The 22640-nt window shown below is 44.1% G+C and overlaps 1 protein-coding gene across 5 annotated transcripts in view; it reads right to left on the bottom strand.

The window, feature by feature from the left end:
• DNAJC27 (DnaJ heat shock protein family (Hsp40) member C27) overlaps positions 1 to 22640 on the bottom strand; it is a 43883-nt gene that overhangs the window by 5380 nt on the left and 15863 nt on the right. The window contains exons 4-11 of one of the 5 annotated variants that reach the window (XR_003908033.1): positions 20756 to 20920; positions 20116 to 20238; positions 15757 to 15917; positions 12424 to 12552; positions 12001 to 12050; positions 10919 to 11080; positions 5108 to 5258; positions 645 to 1085 (exon numbers count right to left, since the gene is read on the bottom strand). Coding sequence is in view for 3 of the 5 variants with exons in the window: in XM_029938191.1 (XP_029794051.1) it covers positions 10932 to 11080; positions 12001 to 12050; positions 12424 to 12552; positions 15757 to 15917; positions 20116 to 20238; positions 20756 to 20920 (777 nt within the window). In the remaining 2 variants the exon portion in view is untranslated. Of the gene's footprint in view, positions 1 to 644; positions 1086 to 5041; positions 5259 to 8629; positions 11081 to 12000; positions 12051 to 12423; positions 12553 to 15756; positions 15918 to 20115; positions 20239 to 20755; positions 20921 to 22640 lie in introns of those variants that run through there. The other 4 variants (XR_003908032.1, XM_029938191.1, XM_029938190.1 and 1 more) reach the window with 4 other exon arrangements.

The raw sequence follows: 22640 nt of genomic DNA, 5'->3' as shown, positions 1-22640 counted from the left end.
GCCAAGAAGTAACACATTGAGGAGATCTTGCTCTGCTATGGAGAAAATCTACTAAATGTGCCTGAGGAGCAGAGGTGAGTCTAGAAAAAAATTCAGAGATGGAGGCATTTGAACTGGATATAAAAGTTCAGTAGGAGTTGGCCAGGCAAAGAGAGGGGAAAGAATATGTGCCTTAGTCAGCTCAGGCTGCTGGAACAAAACACCGCAGCCTGGGGGACTTAAACAACACAGGCTTACTTTTCACAGTTCTGGAGGGTAGAAGCCCAAGGTCAAGGTGCCAGCAGATTCTGTCCTTGGTGAGGGCTCTCTTCCTGGCTTGCAGATGGCGGCTTCCTTGCCATGTGTTCACTTGGTGGATAGAGGAAGCTCCTTCCTCATGACCTCACTAAACCCGATTACCTCCAAATACTCCCACCTCCAAATACCATCACGCTGGGGGTTAGGGCTTCAACGTATGAACCGGATATGGGGGGGGGGCACAAACATTCAGTCCATAACAGTGTGTCAGGTCGAGGGGGCAGCAGTTACAAGGGCACAAAGCCATGAACAGTAACGATGTATTCAGAGAACACCAAGAAGTTGAACTTGCCCAGAGCGCACGGGAGGGTAAAGAGACAGAAGCTAGAAGGAGGCTGGATTACACCAGGCCAAGGCTGTGCAGTGTTGTGGCAAAGGGCAAAGGCTCTGAAGTCGGGTCCCAGGCTGAACACAGGGGCCACTCTTAGAGTGGCTCAATGATTGTATTAATTTCCCATGGCTGCCGTTGCATGTTTTACAAACTGGGAAGCCTAAAACAGCAGAAGTTGATTCTCTCACAGTTCTAAAGACCAAAAGTCCAAAATCAAGGTGTCAATAAAGTTGGTTCCTTCTGGAGGCGCTGAGAATCCATTTCTGCCTCTTTCCTGGCTCCTGGTAGCAACCAGCAACCACTGGCCTTCCTCAGCTCACCGCCTTCTAACTCCGGTCTCTGCCTCGGTCTTCACGTGGTCTCCTCTTCTGTGCGTGTCTGTCTCTTTCCACATCTCTTGTAAGGATTCTTACTGGTTTAAGGCCCACCCTCATGCAGAGTGATCTCATCTCAAGATCTGTACCCGAATGACATATGAAAAGACTCTATTCTAAATAAAGTCATATTCTCAGGTTCTGAATGTCTTTGGGGGACCATAAGGCAATATGACTATGGTATTAGATAATGTACTTAATTGTTTTGAGCACATTTCCTTACCCATAGTATGGGGATAAATTCTTTATCCTAAAAAAATCATTGTAAGACTGAAATGAAATGCTTTTTAGGGGTGCCTGGATGGCTTAGTCCATTAAGTGTCCAACTTCAGTTCAGGTCATGATCTCACAGTTTGTGGCTTTAAGCCCCCTGTCGGGCTCTGTGCTGACAGCTTGGAGCCTGGAACCTGCTTTGGATTCTGTATCTGCCCCTCTCTCTGCCCCCTCCCACTCTCCCACTCATACTCTATCCCTCTCTTAAATATAAATAAACATTTAAAAATTTGCTTTTAAATGGCCGAGAAAGTGCTTGGTCTATAGTAAGTGCTCAGTAAATAGTAGGAACTCTGACTTTATCCTGTGGGGCAACAGAAGGCTTGCTTGCAAGAGTAGTATTTGAGGAGGGAGGAAAAGAAAAGTTACTTCTCAGATCTGTTCTACTTGTGACTGCACAAGTGCACCAAGCTGGGCTCTAAGCAATCCCTAGCTCAGTTAGTCTCTTGGGACAAAGGACAGGACAGAGGTGGCCCAGGCTGCTGGTCCCAGATCCCACTTCCAGAATCCTTGTCCTATACATTTCCTCCGTTCCTAAAGCACCTACTTTGCAAATGGTAGGTGTTTCATTGGTCTTTCTTGCAATGAATCATACACTTCAAGCTAAAAAGACTATCAAAGACTTAATACCTATTTATAAGGCTGATTGGAGGCTGCCGGTGAGTTGTTAGGTCTTCCTGCCTAGTAATTAAAATCATGATATAAATTTATTTTATTTCAACCAAACCGCTCCACTAAATACATTTCACGAACGCCCATACCTTGCTGTCTTAAAAATTCCCTGGCAATACTGGCAGGCATGCTCCTCGGGGCAGGGTGGAGGAGCTGTGGGGCACTGGGTCTGGTCTCTAGAGAAAAGTCACAAGAAGTGAGCCACCTCCATACCTCTAATAGCAAACACAGTGAGGTTTTAAAAGCAGATGGTAACTAGACTTATCACAGGGATCGGGGACCGTTTCATAATGTATAAAAGTATCAATTCACCATGACGTGCCCCTGAAACTAATAGGATATTGTATGTCGATTGCACTTAAGTAAAAAAAAAAAAAAAAAAATTAATTTGAAATAGTCCTTAGTGGCAGTTTTGTGAAAGAGTATAATCAGTCATCACAAGTACTGAATACCTCCTGCAACACACTGTGAGAAGTGCTTTGGGAGATAGGCTTTGAGATGTAATCCTGCCCCAAAGAGCTAACAATCTAGTTGAGAAGTGAAGATGAAAGGGGAGGGTCTTAGCTTAGATGTGCTAGGATGCATGCAGAAGCCCTGCCCATTCGTTCCTGTGCTTTCCCGGGGTAAACAGTGCCAGGTTGCAGTTTGCTCACGAAAGCTTATTGGTGTGTCTTCCTAGCTTGAAATCAACCATGCTGAGAGCGGTTATATGACGGAAGTTGGGCAAAAGCCACAAATCAGGGTTTCCTCACACCCCTCCGCAAGATCCAGTTTATCAGCACACTAGTAAATCCTAGGGTGAGATAGGAAAGTTCCAGGCAGCTTCCCAGGGGTAGACTAGGAGACTGCAATTTCCAGGGGAAGCCTGGTGTAGAGTTGCACCTGACAGGACACCAGAGTCAGAGTGGTGATGACTGAAAGGGGCCCCAGGGCCTGGGCCTCATGGCAGGGCTGGGGGAAAGTGGCCTGGAGTTACTGACCCTCCAGGTGGGCAGGGTGCAGAGTTGCTAAGAGGCCCAGGGAGCAGAGCAGAGGAGGCCAAGGGCCAGCCAGACAACTAGAAGGACAAGCACTTGGACCTCAAGTCTGGAGGCCATGGTGGGACTATGACGTCAACAGCAAATGGCACAGAAGGTGGGGCCTGCTAAAGTGCAGCAAGGCCTCCGGTGTGGGGGACAGCACGAGGGCCCCCAAATGCTTCTCTTGGCCAAGAGGAGAGGTAAGGCAGCCTCTGTCCCAAGTCTAGATCTTTCCAGGAAAAGAAGGGGGTGGAAGTATGAGGAAGAGTCTTGAAAGTATTGGTTTCTAATCTTGAATTGATCATATTTGAAACCAGAAGTAACTAACTTGCCTTACGAGGCACATTTTAAGTGTTCCCACCTTTGGTGGAAAATGTGAGCTCAGGCCCCAAGATGACTTCCGTTTCATAGGAATAAAGAATGTCTTTGAACATCTGAGTCTTTGTGGACTTATTCCTAAAAGTTTCCAGTACCTTTTGCCTTTGCAAAGTGAGCAGAAATCACAATTGTGTGTAGTAGGAGTTTAAGGTTTTCTTTATTAAATGAAACGAAAGAGTTCAACAATGCCTGTTATTTCTAACTTTAGGAAAAGCCTAGTTCACTATCATTTTTCTAAAATCATTTTTCTTTTCCTTTCTCCTTTTCTCTTTTTCAGACTGGTGGTGTTGCAATAGAATTATATTCAAGAGGTCTGGGGGCCTGGCATTTATGGCCTTTGTCAAATTTCAAAAAGTAATGGTCTTTAGAAAGGGCCGTAGGTGTTCTTTAATGTTCTTTAACCAACAGCCTCATCTAATAATGGAGGAAAGTGCACCTCCGAAGGTGGACCCACTTCCCCAAGGCTGCTCTCTTAATTAATAGGAGAGATAAGGCCTTCCCATTTCCGTTCTGCTCCCTCTTCAGTTTACTGATACGTAACTACATTAAGTGAATTTGAAATTCCAGTCAGCCAGCACTGATGGTTATGGGAGCTTTTCAAACAAACTTTTAAGAGACTAAAAGTTTTTTTTCTCTTTTAGGATGAAGTTTCTACTAATGTAAAGAGGCAGGATTTAATTACAGCCCAGAGCCGCCCTACTTAAAGCTTCCCACAGTTTAAAGTGAGTCTCTCTCTCTCTCTCTCTCTTTTTAACTGGTTCCACATTTACTGTTTAGTTTTTGTTTCCTTTAACTTTTTGGATGACCAAAATAGTTTATATTCATTGAGAAAATATAAATAATACAGACAAACAGGGTAGGAAGTCAAACTACCCTAACCTCATCCCCCGAAGCCCACGTCCTAAACAATCCCTCGGGACAGTTTGGTGAGATCGAAAGCATCTTTCCTCCAGTGGTGCTAGTGATTCTAACACAAAAGGCCAGGGCTATGGTGGAGGGATGGGGTGAGGCGGGGGGAATTACCCTTTCAGGGCTTCATAGATTCTAACTATGTCAAGAGAATAAGTTACGGGTGTGAAAATCACCTACAAGCAAGGCCCTGAGGCTGACACATGCCACGGAGGACTATCTCTCAGATTCTCAGGCTTATTTTACCCTTCAGTTGCTGACTTGGGTGGATGTCCCTAAGGACGTGATTTTCAAGCTGTTGAGAGGCATCAGAGTTTCTGCCTGGGTTTGTTCAAAATCTCGGTGAAAGATAAAACTTGTTAATAAATACATCCAGATGTACTATTGTTGCTGTTTTATTTTAGTTTAGTTTATTCTTTTTGGATTCTGGGTTGTTTTTCTTTCTTTTAATGTTTATTTATTTTTGACACAGAGAGCACAAGCAGGGGAGGGACAGAGAAAGAGGAGAACAGAGGATCTGAAGCAGGCTCTGCACTGTCAGCATAGAGCCCTATGCAGGGCTCGAACTCACAAACTATGAGATCATGATCTGAGCCAAAGTCGGACACTTAACCGACTGGGCCACCCAGGCGCCCCTATATTCCACATTTTAACGCAGCATCTACTTAAGTTGCCATGCTAACTCCCTCTTGGCTTGGACATCCTCAGAAAGAAGTTTCTTACATTCCTGTGCACATATACAGGATATAAACTTGTGTCATTACAAGGAAAATTTTATCTTCATGATCTTTAAAAAAATACAACCTTTAATTCCATTTAAGCAACATGGTACAAGAGGGTACAATATTACTCACGAGTGTGAAGCAGATTATTTTAAAATTTGGATCCTGAGGCTGATAGCGTAGACTGGGAGCCTGGGTTCTGAGGCTGGGCAGGCAGGTTTGAATAGCTTCCTATGTGGCCTGGAGCAAGTCACATAATGTCTCCGAGCCTCAGTTTTCTCATCTGTAAAATGGGGATCATGTTATAAAACATATTGTCTTCTTAAAAGTCCTTTGGTTGTCTTTGTCAGGGGTACTTCTCTAGGATACCTTTCTAATATTCCCTGATATCTAATAATTTTTAATATCTAGGATCTCTCCAACTATCCTTCTCAGGGCCCCCGCCTTCTACCTCTTCTTGTCTGGTCTTTCCTTCTTCCTCTTGGCAGCCCCAGCCCCCAGAAGTCTTTCTTGTTCATTCCTTAGGACTCGCAGCTCAGCTCTTTGCCTCACGACACACAAAGCCATGGTGCTTTCCCTTAGGTCTGAAATGTCATCAGAGTCCCCGAGCAGCCTGGCAGCAGCTCATTACAGACAGTGTTTCTGGGGCCCGCTCACCCTCTCGGGTCAGGTGCTCCCCGAGCCGGGTTCATGAGCAGAGGGAAGGGCCTGGGGACTTATCGTCTGGTAGAAAGTCTGCCATCTGCCTTGCGAGGCAAAACTGCTGCATCAGTTGCTTTTATAAGGAGTGACGTTAAAACTGTCAACTTACAAACATCCTCATAAAACACTGCTCTGAGATGTTTATATACAGGGACCCCATGTTGGCAGTTCACTAGAAATATAGGGTTCCGTCGAAAAAAGTCTGATAAACACTGACTTGGGGCTTTTCTACTCAATCCTTTGCTACTCAGAATGCAGAGTTTCTTTCAGTTTATTTTCCTTTGGAACCACTGAGATGCTTTCTCCTTCTTTAGTATTTATTGTATTAACCTTTTGTTTTCTCTCATACTCTGAAACTGGCTGATGTTCATGTTCCACTGTCTGAGGCATGGAGGCACCTTGCATCTTAATTTCTCTCAATCACAGAAGACTTTTGCTTTCTCTTACCTCGGTAAAATGCTGTCCCAGGCTGCATCTGCCGATTTTATAATGATCACTAACAACTGGCTGTTATGGATGCAGGGAGAAGCATTTTCTTGAAGTCATAGCATCCTTTACAACAGTCAACTGATCACAATTTTAACTGGACATTAGAGGTGCACATTATTATTTTAACTAAAATAACTTAAATTCAAGATATTTTCCCTCCAAATAAATACAACTTTATCAACTGCTTTGAAAGACTACATTAGTTGTAGATATAAAACATATATAAAGAGGGGCGCCTGGGTGGCTCAGTCGGTTAAGCCGCCGGCTTCAGCTCAGGTCATGATCTCACAGTTCGTGGGTTCGAGCCCCGCGTCGTGCTCTGTGCTGACAGCTAGCTCAGAGCCTGGAGACTGCTTCAGATTCTGTGTCTCCCTCTCTCTCTGACCCTCCCCTGCTTGCGCTGTCTCTCTCTGTCTCTCAAAAATAAATAAAAGACATAAAATTTTTTTTAAAAAACATGTATAAAGAAACTCCATAAGTCTGGAACTATTTCCTCCAGTCCAATAGGAAAAACTAAACTTTGTATGATGATGATTTTCTCCAAAAAACCTTAATATAGCTTTAAACAACCTACATGATCTTCAGTATATAGTAGCAATCAGAGTATTAATTCCAAACTGCATATCTTGAAGACTTTTGAAACGTGCAAATTGCCTCTTTAGAAATTAACCTATAGGAAATAAGCCTATAGAAAAAAAGAACCTTTCTTTAAACCTTCACACACACACACACACACACACACACACACACACACACAAGTGCTAAGTGCCTTAGGGCATGGAGTTTTGTTGGTTCAGAGCTCAGTTATATAGGCAGTGCCTAGAACAGGGCCTGACACATAGTAGGTGCTTAATACATGCACAGCAAAATACTTTAACAATAAAATTTAAAGAAACTTAAGAAACTACAAGTGCCTCTGGTAGATACAATTTTGCTTCTTAAATTGACCCTGAAACAATTGAATAAACCTAAGTTTTCTTTTGACAACCAGCTACTATTGGTTTAAGACATAGCCAAAGACTCCAGCTGAGAAACATCAAGTAAATGGATATAATATATAAATATTAGAGCTACCATGTGTTGTACCAGTCTACAGACCATAGCTCTCTCATCCTGGCTTAGAATCCTTGAGGTCTACTATCTTCTAATATCCTTTTAGTTTCAGTGAACAGAAAGCAAACCCCAGCTAGCCTAAGCAGAATACAGGGGTTGGAGATTTGTGGGAGGCATTCTGAGGTGGCATATGGGCTCAAAGCACAACAAGCCCAGGGCCCTTCAGGGACCAGGACTCTCCCTCTTTAAGAAAGTCTGCTTCATGGGGGCACCTGGGTGGCTCAGTCAGTTGAGTTTCTAGCTCAGGTCATGATCTCACAGTCTGTGGGTTTGAGCCCCACATGAGGCTCACTGCTGTCAGTGCAAAGCCCGCTTCGGATTCTTTGTCCCTCTCTCTTTCTCTCTGCCCTTCCCCTGCTTGCACTCTCTCAAAAAACAACAACAACAAAACCAAGGGGCACCTGGGTGGCTCAGTCGGTTAAGTGTCCAACTTCGGCTCAGGTCATGATCTCATGGTTCATGAGTTCAAGCCCCACGTCGGGCTCTGGGCTGACAGCTCGGAGCCTGAAGACTGCTTCAGATTCTGTGTCTCCCTCTCTCTCTGCCCCTCCCTGCTCACACTCTGTCTCTCTGTTTCACAAAAATAAATAAATGTTAAATAAATAAATTTTTTAAAAGAATGTCTGCTTCATTCTTTCAAAATATTTCCCAAGATACTGGGATCATGGTGGCCAGCACCAGCAGGACTCCTCCTGTTTTCCCTTCCCCTCGCGGGAGGAGGCCTGCTTTCCTCGCTCCAGTGAGAAAGAACTCAGAGAAGGATGCCGCTCGGTTCACCTGTGGCGACATGCTCATCTCATGGACCGGTCCGGGTGGCCAGGGAGCACGGTGCCCCCCCCCGGAGAATCTGGTGGCTCCCCTTTGGAGCGCGCAGGCAGGATGAGGGTGGGAGCCCCCCCAAAACTCGAGCAGCGGGCTTTCTTAGGGGAGAGCATACACTGTTCACAACGAAAACCACAGCTCTCGCTTGAAAGCTTCAGAGATATACTGCCTTCTGTGAGTTGTCAAATTCTGGGTTCACAACAGTCTGTTACTTAAGGATTCTTGTTTCCAGGGACCCGTTAACTGAATTATGAAGTTATTTGGCATTATTAAAATAGGATGAGAACAGTTTTGCCTGAATGAAAAAGGCAAACGATCTTTCTTTAAGAGATCAAAACACTTTTACCATAACTTAACAAGGTTAGAACTGCCTGACGGACTGATGAATAAAATTTCCTCCATTTACCAACTAAAAACTCAGGCAAGACGTCCGCTCTAAGGTCTCAGTGGGTGAGGGACTGGACTGCTTCTAGACTAGGACGTTAGACATGAAAGACCAGCTCTCAACAAGTAAGTGCAGCTCACGGACCGGTGTTTGGTTTTTGGCTTTATTTTATAAAAATACGCAACTTAAATACATATGACACTCTCTATACAAGACATAAACAACCATTGGATCTAACATTTTCAGTTATTTCAACAGAAAGCAAATATGCAAATTACCTCGTAAGAGCAAAGGGTTTCTTTAGAGACTCTGCATTCAGTCAGAGGGGACGATGGCCCTGTGGGAAATCAATGCAGGGCGCGAACCCACACCGTCCAACCTGCCAACAAGTCATTTCACCAACAGAGCCTTTTTGGCACGGCTTAATATTGCACTGCTTGTTAGACAGAATCTAACTTACCCACGTCACAAATTTAAACTTTTTGTCTTTTCTAGAAATGTCAAATGGAAACACCAATGTGCAAACATTACTACCCTACAGTTGTGCTAAGTACCAAATATGAGACGTGTGAACCCTCCTTCCCTTTGCAAAACTTGCAAGGGAAGGTGGGTAGCTGTATTTCTCAGCTAAACTCATTTTCCAAAGTTTTACAAAAACGTTGGCAGACTCAGAGCGAGCTAGATGGCGTGCAGCGGAGAAGGGAGTGACATTCCAGCGCCTACGGAAACTGCTTTTGAGAAGGGCACTGTCGCTGTCAATGTCAGAGGCAATGTGCACACGGCTCCACCCTCTCTAACTTGGGACTGAAATACCTCCCTCCCCCTCGGTCACTGTTCTCTGGTGAGCGGCTACTGATTCAGGGCTCGGGGGGCCGCTTACGTGCTCTGGCTGTCTTTCAGAAACTTAGCTGCCTTAGCTATGGCTCTTTTGACTAACAGTGATCCAGGTACTGGCTTATTCATGGATACAAAGAAATTCCTTACCAGTTGAGAGTTCAATGCATGAGAACATACTAGAGTAAGTTTCCTGAGGTAAATGTAAGCCTTAAAGGATAGTGTGCAACCTAAAGAATTCCAGCAATTTATCCCGGGTAGCAGCACAATACTCTAGGCCTGGACGTTTAAGCTAACAGGCTAACAGCCAAGGACACATCTGTGTGAAGAAATGAAATGATGAGCTGGAGTGAAAGAGGGCTGACAGCTGAGAACACTAATTCAGAAGAAGCCACAAAGGGAAACAGAAGGGAAACAGGAGGGTGTGTGTTAAAGTGCTTAGGGAGGATGGGCAATTAGTTGGAAAGGCCTCAAGGGATTTCTAACAAGCTTTAAAACTGTGATTTCTTGGTGACTCAGATGTGGAGGCAATGACTTTTCTTTAATAAGAGCTGTTCGAAACTTTTCATTCTTTTCTGAAAAATGAAATTCTCCATCAATTTTTTTTTAGCTCATGGAATGCTGCCACAACTTGTTACTCTCACCGATATACTTTGAAATCCTAACTGGCTGAAGCTTTCATCAGGTTGAACTACAAAGTCCATATGTGCACCGAGAATTTAAATTAACACACAGAGGTCTACACAGTTTTGTATGGAGTTCGTACCGAAAACCTTTGCATTGCAAATCATGCCTTATTATCCCTTAATATTCTACTCAAGGATTGTGGCACTTGGACAAATTCTAGGACCCTGAAACTTAACTTTCTTTTCTTTCTTTTACATAAATGAAGTAGTTCATGGCCACCCTTCACATTAACAATGAAGGTTAACTGAGTTCCAAGGCCTAAGAACCAAAATCGGGCTAAATTCCAACAAGCCACCTGTACGGGAACAGAAGCTCAAGACCTCTCTGCTGTAACTGCTCATCTGCACAATGAACTTGAATGAGATGACCAGTGTGGTCTTCAGTGACAGTGATGAAACTGGCACAGGGTTTACACAGGGCCACATGCGCTCTGAGCTGTCACGTCTATGGGGCTGACACTACCATGCACAATTCCTCGTTTATATGACGCTAGTTCTGTTGCAAGAATACACCTATGTTTAATTACGTTAGGCGTGATAAAGGCCTTAAGCAAAACTGAAATTCAGAAGAACTTTGCGTTGGCATTCTGCAGTCCCAGAAGCTATTTAAAATTAAAAGTCCAGAGGAAAATCCCCAGGAAATCATATATCAGACTCAATTTGTAAAAAAGAAGCATTTTCAATATCACCAAGATGAAAAGCGATGCTAGAAAACAGTGTTTGGTTTCCTAACGACAAGCTCAAAGCAGCTCGGGCGCAGCCACACCAAGTGAAGCCGCTGCGGAGAGAAGAGTCCAGAAGACTGCAGCGGGCTGGAGTTAAAACAAACTGGCCTTTCCTCTTAGTAGAAGGTGAATGCTATTTGGTGATCGGTAGGGACAGCCGTTTAAAATTCACAGACATTTTATGTACCTTAAAGGCCCAGTCAGCGCAGGGCGGTCGCAGCTAATGGTACGAGTAACGTGCTGAGATTGATGAGAAAATGGGTCAAACGGTGAGACCAGTTCTGACGGGAAGAATGGTCAGTCTTGATATACTTGATCTTCAACCATTCCTTGGATACTGAGGTGGAGACTGTGGCAAGAGAATGTATTTCTCTGTGTGAAATTAGTTTTGATCATCTATAGTTTAAAAATATCACTATTCAGAAATACAGAGCCAAAGCAAAAATTAGAGGTTCTCCCCTCACAGGCCTTCAGATGTCTCCCTCCACCACCACCCAAAGGATCCATACTTGTCTCTGGCCAACCAGGACTTGTCAGGGAGGGGTGCAAGGTCAAGACTTGTGAGGCAGGATAGAGGAGGCAGTGGCCGTAAGCCAGGGATTCAAGAAGAGAAAAAATGACAGATATGGCATCTGAAAAAAAAATAATAAGAGGAAGAGAAGAGGAAAGAGGGGGAACTAATGTAGATGAGGAAGTGAAGACGCGGCCCGGCCCGGTGAGGAGCGCCCGGCCTTTGCTGCCTGTCGGGGCAAACAGTGCAGACACAAGAAAAGGCTCGGCCTCATTTGTGGGCTTCTCCGTGGGGCCTCAGACAAGCCCAAGCTGGGCAGGCCTGCCCTTTGGCCTTGCCTGTGGCCTTGCCCTCTGGGGCCGGTGCACTAGCTCCAGTGTGACTTGCAAGCACCTCTGCTTGGGGTCAGATTCGTGATTCCTGGGGGCACGATGCTCCCTATCACTGCCAGCGCCCAGGGCCACGGCTAACGGAAGGCCTCAGATCGGGGGGCCAGCCTGGGGGCAGCCAGTGTAGCCAGAACTCGAGGCTGCCACTGCCTTTTCTCTCTCAGGACGAGCTTGTCCCTCCCCCTGGTGGCTGCAGAAGGAGACCAGCCTGCATGTCCTGAAAGGGCTGCTCAACTAGGAACCGGATCACCTCAACTCATGAACTTCCAAAGGGTTGTCAAGAGTTCGTTCATTACAGATTGATCAATGGTTCAAACACCACCTAAGGAATTTGTGAAAGGAACAACTCCTTTGTGAGGTCCCACCCACCTTTGGAGGGGCTTTGATATGGTTTGCTTCTGTTTTTGTTGTTTCCTTCTCTGTTGAGTTAAAAGAAAAAAGAAAAAGTGTTTGGGTTCTCCTACCCTCCCTTCCTCCCTCCAGAAACCTCACGGACCTTCCTGAGTGAACTGTGTATGGGACGCTACAATGACAGAGCTCACAAAGGAAGGAGGGGAAAATGCAGGTGACCTGAAACGTGAAGGGAACGTACGAAGGAGGCTGGGCTCCCTTCGCCGCTCTGTGAAATGGAAACAGGCACTCGATTTCTAATTTACAGAGGACAGCACGGGCCACAAAAGCAGTACGATTTTGCGGGGAGGAAACCAAACCAAACCATGTCGGCTATCTCACTTCCAGGGAGCGTCAGTTTGGACCTGAGGCCCACGCTCATCTTTCTCTCTCACTTCCTACTTGATGTTCTTCAGGAGGGCTGTCCGGGCGTTCACGACTGCTTTGAAGGCGTCTTCACTGCCAGGCGCCACGCACTTGTCGGGGTGAAGCAGCACCGCCAGCTTCCGGTAGGCTTTGTTGACCTCGTCCCTACGAGAGAGCAGCAGAGCCGTGTCAGCAGCGGGCCAGCCCTGCCCCGGGCCGGGCTCTCTGGAGTTACAGCTCCCAAAGAATGACCACCTTTCCTCAAAAGCAGGACGAAAAGACTGGGAGACAAACCAACAATAAATAATACGTGACATAAAAGGAGAAAAAGAAACGCAGGGTGAAGTGAGCATGGAACCACCAAGAAAGCCCTTGGTAAAAGAGAGATCCGATGAGAAGGTGCTCGGTGCCTAGCAGGCCCTCGCCATGCCGGTGAGGGGCCTCCGGGAAGGCCTCTGCAGCGGGGCTCTGAAGGAAGGTGGGGGAAGACAGAGCAAGTGGGAGAGAGCCGGCAGAGGCTAGGAAGAGTGGGGCCACGGCACGAAGTTCCGTGAGTTCTGCTGGGAGGCAGCAGAAACAAAGCTGGCCAGGAAGCAGGGGTCAGCAGAAGGGCTTTGGGACCAAGACAACAAAAAAAGTAGATCTGATAAAAATGACATCAGTAGGTGTTTCTTGACAAAAGGGTGCGGAGAAAGCCGTTTCTTGATGTTAGGGGACAGTAGAGGTTGTCACAATGACCCAAGCACGAGTCCAAGAGTCTGGAACCAGGTGTTTGTGGAGACACACAAGCGAAGGCAAGAGACGGCATGAAGAGCCGGCAGAGCCCATGGTGAGCTGGATGAACGGGGTGGAGTAGATGGAGGAGGACGGGCTGAGAGGAGTTCCAGGGCCACGGGGACTCAGGCTCAGGGACGATGGTCACACCACTGACCAAGAAAGGGATGCTGCAGAGGGGTAGCTGGGAGCTACAGCGAGAGAAGAAACGAGAGAAGTGAACATTATCTGGAGAGGAAAGGAGCAGCACAGAGTGTTTCCCCAAAGACCAGGAAAGGTCCGGGAGAGCTCCTGGGCTTCTGAGCTCTTCAACCAGCCGGCACTGGCTGAGGGGAGCCTGGAGACCCCCCCGCCCCCCCCCTGCTCCTCAGGGTCCTCTGGTGTCAGGCTCCAGACCCTTCTAAGTGCCCAGCCCCTCCCCGGGTCAGGTTTAGCTCTGTCCTTACCAAATGGTTTTATTTCCCACCTTCCTTTAGTAATTCAGGGCCCCAATTATCCTATAAGCCTGGATATGGTACTTTCCCAAATGCCCTAGTTTTTCTCCTTCCTTTTTATCAGAAGGACTTCTATTTGGCTCTCCAAATTAGAGAGTTGGCCTTTGATGATCTTGCATGTGATGGAAAACCTGTGCGTCCACTTGGGAAGACTGCGGTCACAGGGCCATCTTAACAGTTCAGGTTGGGGGCATGCATTCTGAGGCTTTTTTTGCTTTCGGTTCTCAGACGAGTCCTGAATTTTCTTGTCTTAAAACATGCACGGGGCTTTTTTTACATAGATAACTTTGATATTAGCTAACAAAAATCCTATTCTCCCTCTCTGAAGAAATCTGGATAGCCAAAATTCTTACTTCTCCAAAATAACAAATATATTAACAAATATATTTAACAAAGCAACATATTAATTCTACTGAAGATGAAAATTTTCTTAAAGTTCAAAAATAGTAAACGTATCACTGAACAAACATTAAAACTCTTTCCAACTGGGGCACCTGGGTGGCTCAATTGGTTAAGCGTCCAATTTTAGCTCAGGTCATGATCTCATAGTTCGTGGGTTCAAGTCCCACATGAGGTTCTGTGCTGACAGCTCAGAGCCTGGAGCCTGTTTCAGATTCTATGTCTCCTTCTCTCTCTGCCCGTCCCCTACCTGTGCTCTGTCTCTCTCTGTGTCTCAAAAATAAATAAACTATATAAAAAGAATTTTTAAAAAAAAAACCTCTTTCCAACTTAAAAGTTCTCTGAAATGTGCTCACTGCCATACAAAATTTGTTTTCTTGACCTGGAGAAACAAAGATAAGAAAAGTACATGTTTATATTGGTTAACAGTATAGAACTTAAGGAGGTCCTATAAATTTTGGTAGATTCCAATTAACATAGTAAATAAATAAGGAACCCAAATTTTATTTTTCTTTTATAAACACTGTCCTAACTAATATGTAAGATTTCTTCATTTTATTTTATTTAAAAAATTTTTTTAACATTTATTTATTTTTGAGAGACAGAGAGATAGAGCATGAGCAGAGGAGGAGTAGAGAGAGAGGGAGACACAGAGGTGAAACAGAAGACTTTGGAAGGAGACCATGGAAATCCAAAAGGACATTTAAAAGGCACAATTAACTGAGCTATACACATGAGATCATCTGGGTTGTTCACGTGTTTAAAGCCTCCTTAGTAACGCCTGGCAAGTCAAGGTGACCAGTAACTGTCTTCCTCTTCCCCTCCCCTCTTCCCTTCTCGACTTGAAGATATGCTATGAGACCAAAATGGAAAAGAGAAACTTAATGCTATTGGTACCAAGGAGGCATTTCAACACGTGCTTTTCTTTTGTGGGAATCAAGGTGAAAAAGTAGAAAGGGAGAAGGAAGGAGAGAAAAGTTATGGTACAAAATAAAAAGATCTGAGAACCCTTATAATTACAATAAAAATTGTAATATGTGCAGTAACAAAAGTGTTATGTTGCTCAAAGTTATATAACCATACCGAACGAGGATTTATTTTTACACAAGCAACAAAGAAAAGTGATTGTATTTCTCTTCCTCCCAAATATTTCTTTTGGCTAAAAATAAAACCATCTAACATAAATTCACACACAGATGAGGACCTAGCAGGATTCTGAGTGCAGTAGAAAGAGACAGAGCAAGGCAGACACACAATGTTCAAGGTCAAAATCAACCTAGGGTCCTTGAACATGTGTTTAGTCTCATTGAATCCCAGTTTTCTCACCTATAAAATGAAATGTCTGGATAAGCTGCTAATGCTCTTTTCCTCTTCTAAAACTCTAAGATTTCGTACGGTATTTTTTTTTTAAGGTTACATTTGCTCCTAGGCTCTTTTTCAACACAGACAAACTCAGAGCATACCGACCATTTCAGAATGTTTTTATGCAATCCACCACAAAGTTCCTCATCAGGTAACGGTGCCCCCTATTTTGTTTCTTTGGTACTCAGTTAATTCGGTGAAGAAGTTATCACATAATCTAATACATTTCTACCCAATTTCATATTTTTCTAGCCAGTTAAAGAAATTGTACCTCTGATGTTCACAGCCGAGCTTTCCTCCAGGACAGGGCTCGGCACTAACATCCTAGAGCGCTGCTTACCTTGAGGCCCCAGGTTTGACTCCCAACATGTCCCAGCTGTCTTTACTGTTTCGAATTCTGCGAATGGCATCTGCTTGTTCTTTGGTGAAACTAGCACTGCTGTTCGGGACAGGGCGTTTCCCGCCATTTTCACATAAGTCAACTATGGATACGTAGAAGGTCTGCAAAAAGAAATCATTGCAGGGTAGAACTGATTTTGTCAAAACAGGAATTCCTTTTAAACATAACTTAATAATTTTAATACATTCTTATAACTCCTAAAATTCACCATAAAGCAAATATATGGTTTGGAAGATTTCTCTCTTTTATCCTATGTGTGTGTTTATGTGTAAATGTGCTGTGTATTTTTTTAAGAACACAAAAGTATAAGGAAGAAAATTTAAATGGCTCATAATCCTATTCTCAAATAATAATAATCACACTTGAGGTTAAAAAGTAGTAAACGAACACTGTTAGAAAAATCCAAATGGTAAATGAAACTGTAAAATGAAAACTACATCTCCCCGTCCCTCAAGTTCTTCTCCTTGAAGTAACCATCGTTAATATTTTTTTGAGTATCTTCCCAGAAAAATTTTCTATCAGAATACCAGTACCTCCATCTACACACTAAACTTTTACATAAAAGAGATTACCCATACTGCTTCGCTCCTCGCATTTTTTTTTTCACATAAAAATAGACCTTGGACTCTTTCTCCAGCTGCAGACAGACACTTTCTTCCTTTTTAATGACTGTTGAGTATTTCACTGTGTGACTGCATCTTAGTTTATTTAACCAGCTCCCTATTTTCTTAGACAAGGCAACTGTTTCCAGGTTTTGCTACTACACACAGTGTTTTAATGAATATTGTCTGTGTGGGGGGGGGGGTTGTATCGGGGGGTGTATCTCTGCACACTTGTGGAGACACTGTTTTAAAATAAATTCCTAACAGCAGAAGTACTGAATAACAGTGTACAGGCATTTTAGGTTTTGATGTTGACAACTTTCGTATGAAAACACGGTGCCGTTGGCACTCCCTTCATAGCGTCTGGCAGTGCTCTCTCTCTACACCCTTTGTCTCTATGGGGCGTTATCACACAGCTTCACTTCTGCCAAACCTACGTGTGTCACACAGTTTTAATTTGCGTTTCCTTAATTATAAGTGAAACTGAGTGTCTTTTCATATGCTTATTGCTTTTTCTGTAAATTGTTTGGATTCTTGCCTATTTTTTTTTTACATTTTTGAGGTGAAAACTATTTTTTGATCCTCCTCATATCTCATACTCTGTGCACTGTTACTATTATTAGATCAATAGAGACTATGCAACCTGAAAAAGAGAGAAAGGGAAGAAAAATAAACATAGCCTCAAGGATGGTGGGACAAAATGTGCAGTATGGACTCTTAGTTTTCTACCTGGAGTCTCTTTCCTGACCATATCACACAGAGGTGGAGTCTGAGTAGACCCAAAGTCCCACTGAACTAAAGGGACAGATCAGAGCTTAAGCCACTGAGTGGCTAGAATGTGCAAAGCAGGGCCCTGGAGAGGAAGAAGCTCTGCAGGGTTGGGCCCCAGAAGTCCACGTGGAGGTTCTCCACCAGGGGAGATCACAGATCTAGCTGTCAGGGGACTGACAAGAGAACTGATACACCAGGGGTCTAGTGGTGCTACGGGAGGAGCATTCTGGGAACTCCATGGTCTGACCTTGCCAGAGGGCAGAGATTGCCTTCTTCCCTCATCAGTCCCCCTGGTGTCTAGCTGAGACACCACAGAAAGGCTATTCCATGGCTAGACTCATCCTGACAAAACCTAAAACCAAGAGCTCACAAGATCTGCAGAGAGACAGAATTTCAGGGCTGAACTCTGCCAAATTAGAAAAGCTCAGGCAACACTTAGGTTTCCTTCAGATCCTTGCTCTTAAAGCGAAAAACCGAGCCCTCAGGAGTTCAGTGTAATCTGTCAGTAACTGAACTCCCTGCTGAAACAAGAACCAATAGTCTGCTAAGGAAAATAAAGCATCTAGAGCTGCTATAATGTATTATCCACAATGTCTAGTGTTCAATCAAAAATCAAATGTGATCCACAGTCAGGAAAAAAATTTGTCAGTAGAAACTGGACCAAAGCTGGTTCAGATATCAGACTTAGCAGACAAAGACTTTAAAGCAGGTATCATAAACACTTCAAAGAAGTAAAGAAAATATAGTCTTAATAATTGAAGAGAGAGAGAGAGAATCTCAGCACAGAACCAGGAACTTCACAGGAAAATCAAATGCAAATTTCTAGGACTGAAAAGTACTGAATTAAAAACTTCACTTGGTGGATTTAACAGTTGTTTGAAGTCAGATCAATAGAGACTATCTAATCTGAAAAAGAGAGAAAAGGGGAAGAAAAATAAGCATAGCTTCAAGGACAGTGGGACAAAATCAAATGGTCCAATACCTAAGTAACTGGAGTCCCAGAAGTAAAAGAGTTAAAACAGAGTCAAAAAAGTTTTGAACAGATAATGTTGAAAAACACCTGCCTAGCAATCTGAGAAACACAACCAACACCTAGCAGGATAAATATAAAGAGAACCACACCCAGGCACACGGTCCAAACGCTGAAAGCCAAAGATAAACTCTTGAAAGTGGCTAGCACGGGGGAAAAAATAACACATTATGTACAAAAGAATAAGAGTAAAAATGGGTGCTAACATCTCATGAGATTCACCAGAGACCAGAAGAGAATGGACCATCATCTTTCAAGTGCCGAAAGAAACTTAATCTTCAACGGTCATTATTTATATCCCTTGAACAGGTCACTTTACCAACCTTAGATGCTATAACATCAGAAGTGAGAATAACACCCGCCATATAGTAAGAGTCTCCAATGACACGAAACATGTAAACTTTGCCGGAATTACAAAACACTACTTAAATGGTTAAGTATCATTACTACACATAAATAGGCACAAACTCACACCGGACCCTGTACTAAATGGGACCAGAGTGAGGCAGGCCAACATCAACCTTATTTGGTCTTGAAATAGAAGCTACTGATGCCCCAGTCAGCCTGTCAGCCAAGGATGGAATTTGTCTTCCAGTAGAGGCGGTGACATCTTATGAGAAAGAAATTCAGCACAGAAGATTAAATAAACTCCCACTCAATAATTAAGAGCAACTCTTTATAGTATAGCTATACTCTTTGAAATGTTAAAAATTCCCAAAATAATCAGATATATTCATAAGTAAAAAAAATGCATAATTCATGCCACCACTTACTTCCAAACGTATCTGTAATTAAGAGTTGACTTTATACTGTATTCTTTTAAAAGGTCTCATTTCCTTAAAATGATTTAAGATTCATAATTTTTTAAAAATGACCACTCATTGGGGCACCTGGGTGGCTCAGTCAGTTAAGCAACTGACTTTGGCTCAGGTCATGATCTCACTGCTCGTGAGTTTGAGCCCCACCTTGGGCTCTGTGCTGACAGCTCAGAGCCTGGAGCCTGCTTTGGATTCTGTGTCTCCCTCTCTCTCTGCCCCTCCCCTGCTCAAGCTCTATCTCTCCCAAAAATAAATGAATATTTTTTAAAAATGACCATCCGTTCAGGCTGCAACATGAGTGCATTTTTCCCCTGCCTACTTGGTGGGTAAGACTTTATTTGCACGTGTGACTGACTGGCTGGACTCCGCCATGATGGTCCCCTGGTCTCTGACTGCACTACGCACATTCACTCCGGCAAGGCGATTTTGCCAAAGTAACACTTCCATCTAACTGTGTGCACATGTAACGCCATTAACCAAAGGTAATTTTCAAAAAATGTTTATTCATTTCTGAGAGACAGAGAGACAAAGCATGCATGTGTGGGGGAGGGGCAAAGAGAGGGAGACACAGAATCTGAAGCAGGCTCCAGGCTCCAAGCTGTCAGCACAGAGCCTGACCCGGGGCTGGAACCCACAAACCATGAGATCATGACCTGAGCCGAAGTTGGACACTCAGCCAATCGAGCCACTCAAGTACCTCCACAACCAAAGGTAATTTCAAAGAAAATCTTTGTTCTACTATAAGTATATAACTAGTGTTAAACTTGATGATCTTCAGAATCACCTAGAAAGCTTTTTCAAAATATAGATTCCTGAGCTCCATCACAGCACTAAACTTCTAGAGCTCAGAAATCTGTATTTTGAAGAATTTTCCAAAGTAACAGCCAGGTCTGTAGTCAGCAGTCCGATATCACACACACTCTCTCTCTTTCTCTCTCTCTCTTAATCTTTTTCTCACCAGCTTCTGAAAGACCAAGCTTATTCTAATGAGAAATTCCTAGTACTTTTTTGTTTCTCACAATTTAAACTAAAATTGGGCAAGGTCAGCTTCGATACAAACAAAACGATGCTAACTTACCTGGAACATCTCATGGATTCCTTCTCCGGTTTGTGCCGAAGTTTCAAAGTACAAGAACCCTTTGCTTTCAGCCCAGAGACGTCCTTCACTTTCATCCACACAGCGGGGCTTGGTACAGTCAATCTGAAGTAGAAAGTTGGGGGACAGAGAGAAGACCCCAAACATGACCCAGGGAAACAGGCCCAGGGAGGTCTTCAGCAACTCTTTATTGAAGCAAAAACTACTCCTAAATGAACTCCCAGCACTAGTATATGCAATTATAAGGACCAAAAGGGACAGAAAAATTGTCAATATTGAACACAGACTGATTTTCTGTGGCAAAAATGACAAGTGCCTCCTCCAATACTTCTCACTTTATCCTTTGAGAAAACTCTTGCTCCTCAGAGGGTCCACCTCCCCGGCTGAGGCACCAGTACTCTCCCCCAAGTATGGCACCCGAAGAAAATGGATAAATATCCAGATACTCCTGAGTTTGTGGTTTTATTCTTTATTTCTTAGGGACATAGGTTTTGAAAAGAAGTTGATTCCCATATGATAGAATAAGGACTTGTTTTCTTTTCATTTCTTCCCCAAAAGTCAGAGCTGTACTCCCCCCAGAATGAGTCCAGAAAGCTGAGCATCCCGTTGGCGAAGCAGTTACCTTGTTGGCACACACCGCAAACACGATATTCTCCATGTTTCCGTGAGGCCCCAGATCGTGCTTCATCTCTGCCAGCCAAGCGTCAAGGGCATCGAAGGAGTCCTTCTGGCCCACATCATAGACCAGTATTACACCCTGCGTATCCTTGTAGAACTCATTACGAACCTTCACAGAAAAGAACAAGTGCACACATTGTAGGTTTTGTGATTTTATAAGAATATACCTCACAGTCATGAATGTAACGTAGTGTCTTCTTTGGTGTAGTCATAGTATTTGCTATTATATCTCAGTATCTACTGGTCTTTAAGGGATTTTTTAGAAAATCAAAATAACATGATAAAAAAATGGCCTAGTCCAAGGTCTTGTGATGAAAACAACAGCCTCCTGCCCCACCCTCCTCGCCTACAGTTCCACTCCCTAAAGGCAATCAATCGTTTTTATTTTCTTTTATTTATTTTTAAAAAAATTTTTATGTTTATCTTTGAGAGAGAGAGAGAGAGAGACTAAGAAGAAGAGGGGAAGGGGCAGAGAGAGGGGGAGACACAGAATCTAAAGCAGGCTTCAGGCTCTGAGCTGTGAGCAAGGAGCCCGATGCAGGGCTTGAACTCACAGACTGCAAGATCATGACCTGAGCCAAAGCTCAACCGACTGAGCCACCCAGAAGCCTCGAGGTGATCAATCTTTAATTCTTGTTACTAGGCCTTAAATAACACAAATTCTATAGAGGGAAGCTCTTCTGAGGAAGAACCGGAGGGTGAGTGAACAATGAAGAATTTAAGGCACAAAAGGACACAAGCTTCAGCAATAGTACAGACCCCTACAGATCACGTCCCAAAGCCGCCTCCCCCAGGACGCTAGGCCGCACTTCCCCGTGACCCCTGCATCTGCACACCAACTCAGAACCCTGAACTCAGAGCCTCAGTGTGATGTAATGGACAAGAGCACAGGCTCTGGAGTCAGATAGATCTGGGTTCACACTTACTTACTAGTCGTGTGATCTTGAGCAAGTCACTTAACCTCTCTGCCTCTCAGTTTCCTCATCTGTAAAATGGCTACTACTACTTCACAGGGTTAGGAGGATTAAGTGAGATAATGAAGGCAAAGCACCTAAATGCTGCCTGGAAAACAGTGTGTATAAGCACCTTCTTCCTTCCTTCCTCATATTCATTCTCTGATTGCCCTCCTTTGATATTTTTTATTAGAAGTGGTGTCTGGCTTCGGGGGCATATATGTAATTCTAGGAAAGGCAGCATGAAGGACAGGATACACTAAAGTGGCAGAGGCAACAGGTGGAGCAGGTGAGAAGTAACATTGACAGACAGGGGGTTTCAGCCAAAATTCCTGTAAGAACATTGACAGAGGCCATGAATTACCCATCCTGCTCATAGAATCCCAGTATGTACGCACTCACGCTGGATGTACAGTAAGAAATGAAGACATCTTACACACATCAGGCATGAAGTTTAGGTTTCTGAGTATGGACACATACCTGAACTAAGACTGCAAATGCCTACTAATTTGCAGAAACAGAAGAAGCTATCCCCTACAATTAAGACCAACAAAACCAGAAAGAATGTGAAGTGATGAACGGAAAGAGTATTTCCCCAGTCCTCATGGTGCTCGGCCCACCTGCAGTAGTGAAACCCGGCCGCTCCCTTCTTTCCTGAAACTCGTGCTGCCATGGCTCCCATACACCACATTTTCCAGGTTCTTAACTGGTCTTTTACCAACTCCTCTTCACTCCATTGCTCCTCCTCCAGCCTGCCACCCTCACTCCTCCAATCCTGTCCTGGGCCCTCAGCCTTCCTTCTTCCATCCTGCCTCCCAACTCAGCAACACCAGCCACCCGCCAAGTTTCAACTGCGAGACCCTGCAAGGTGAGCCT

The sequence above is a fragment of the Suricata suricatta genome, chromosome 4, assembly GCF_006229205.1.
Source record: "Suricata suricatta isolate VVHF042 chromosome 4, meerkat_22Aug2017_6uvM2_HiC, whole genome shotgun sequence".
Classification (NCBI taxonomy): Eukaryota; Metazoa; Chordata; class Mammalia; order Carnivora; family Herpestidae; genus Suricata; species Suricata suricatta.
Note: the sequence above shows the minus strand (reverse complement) of the source record. Positions and strands in the feature narration are given on the sequence as shown.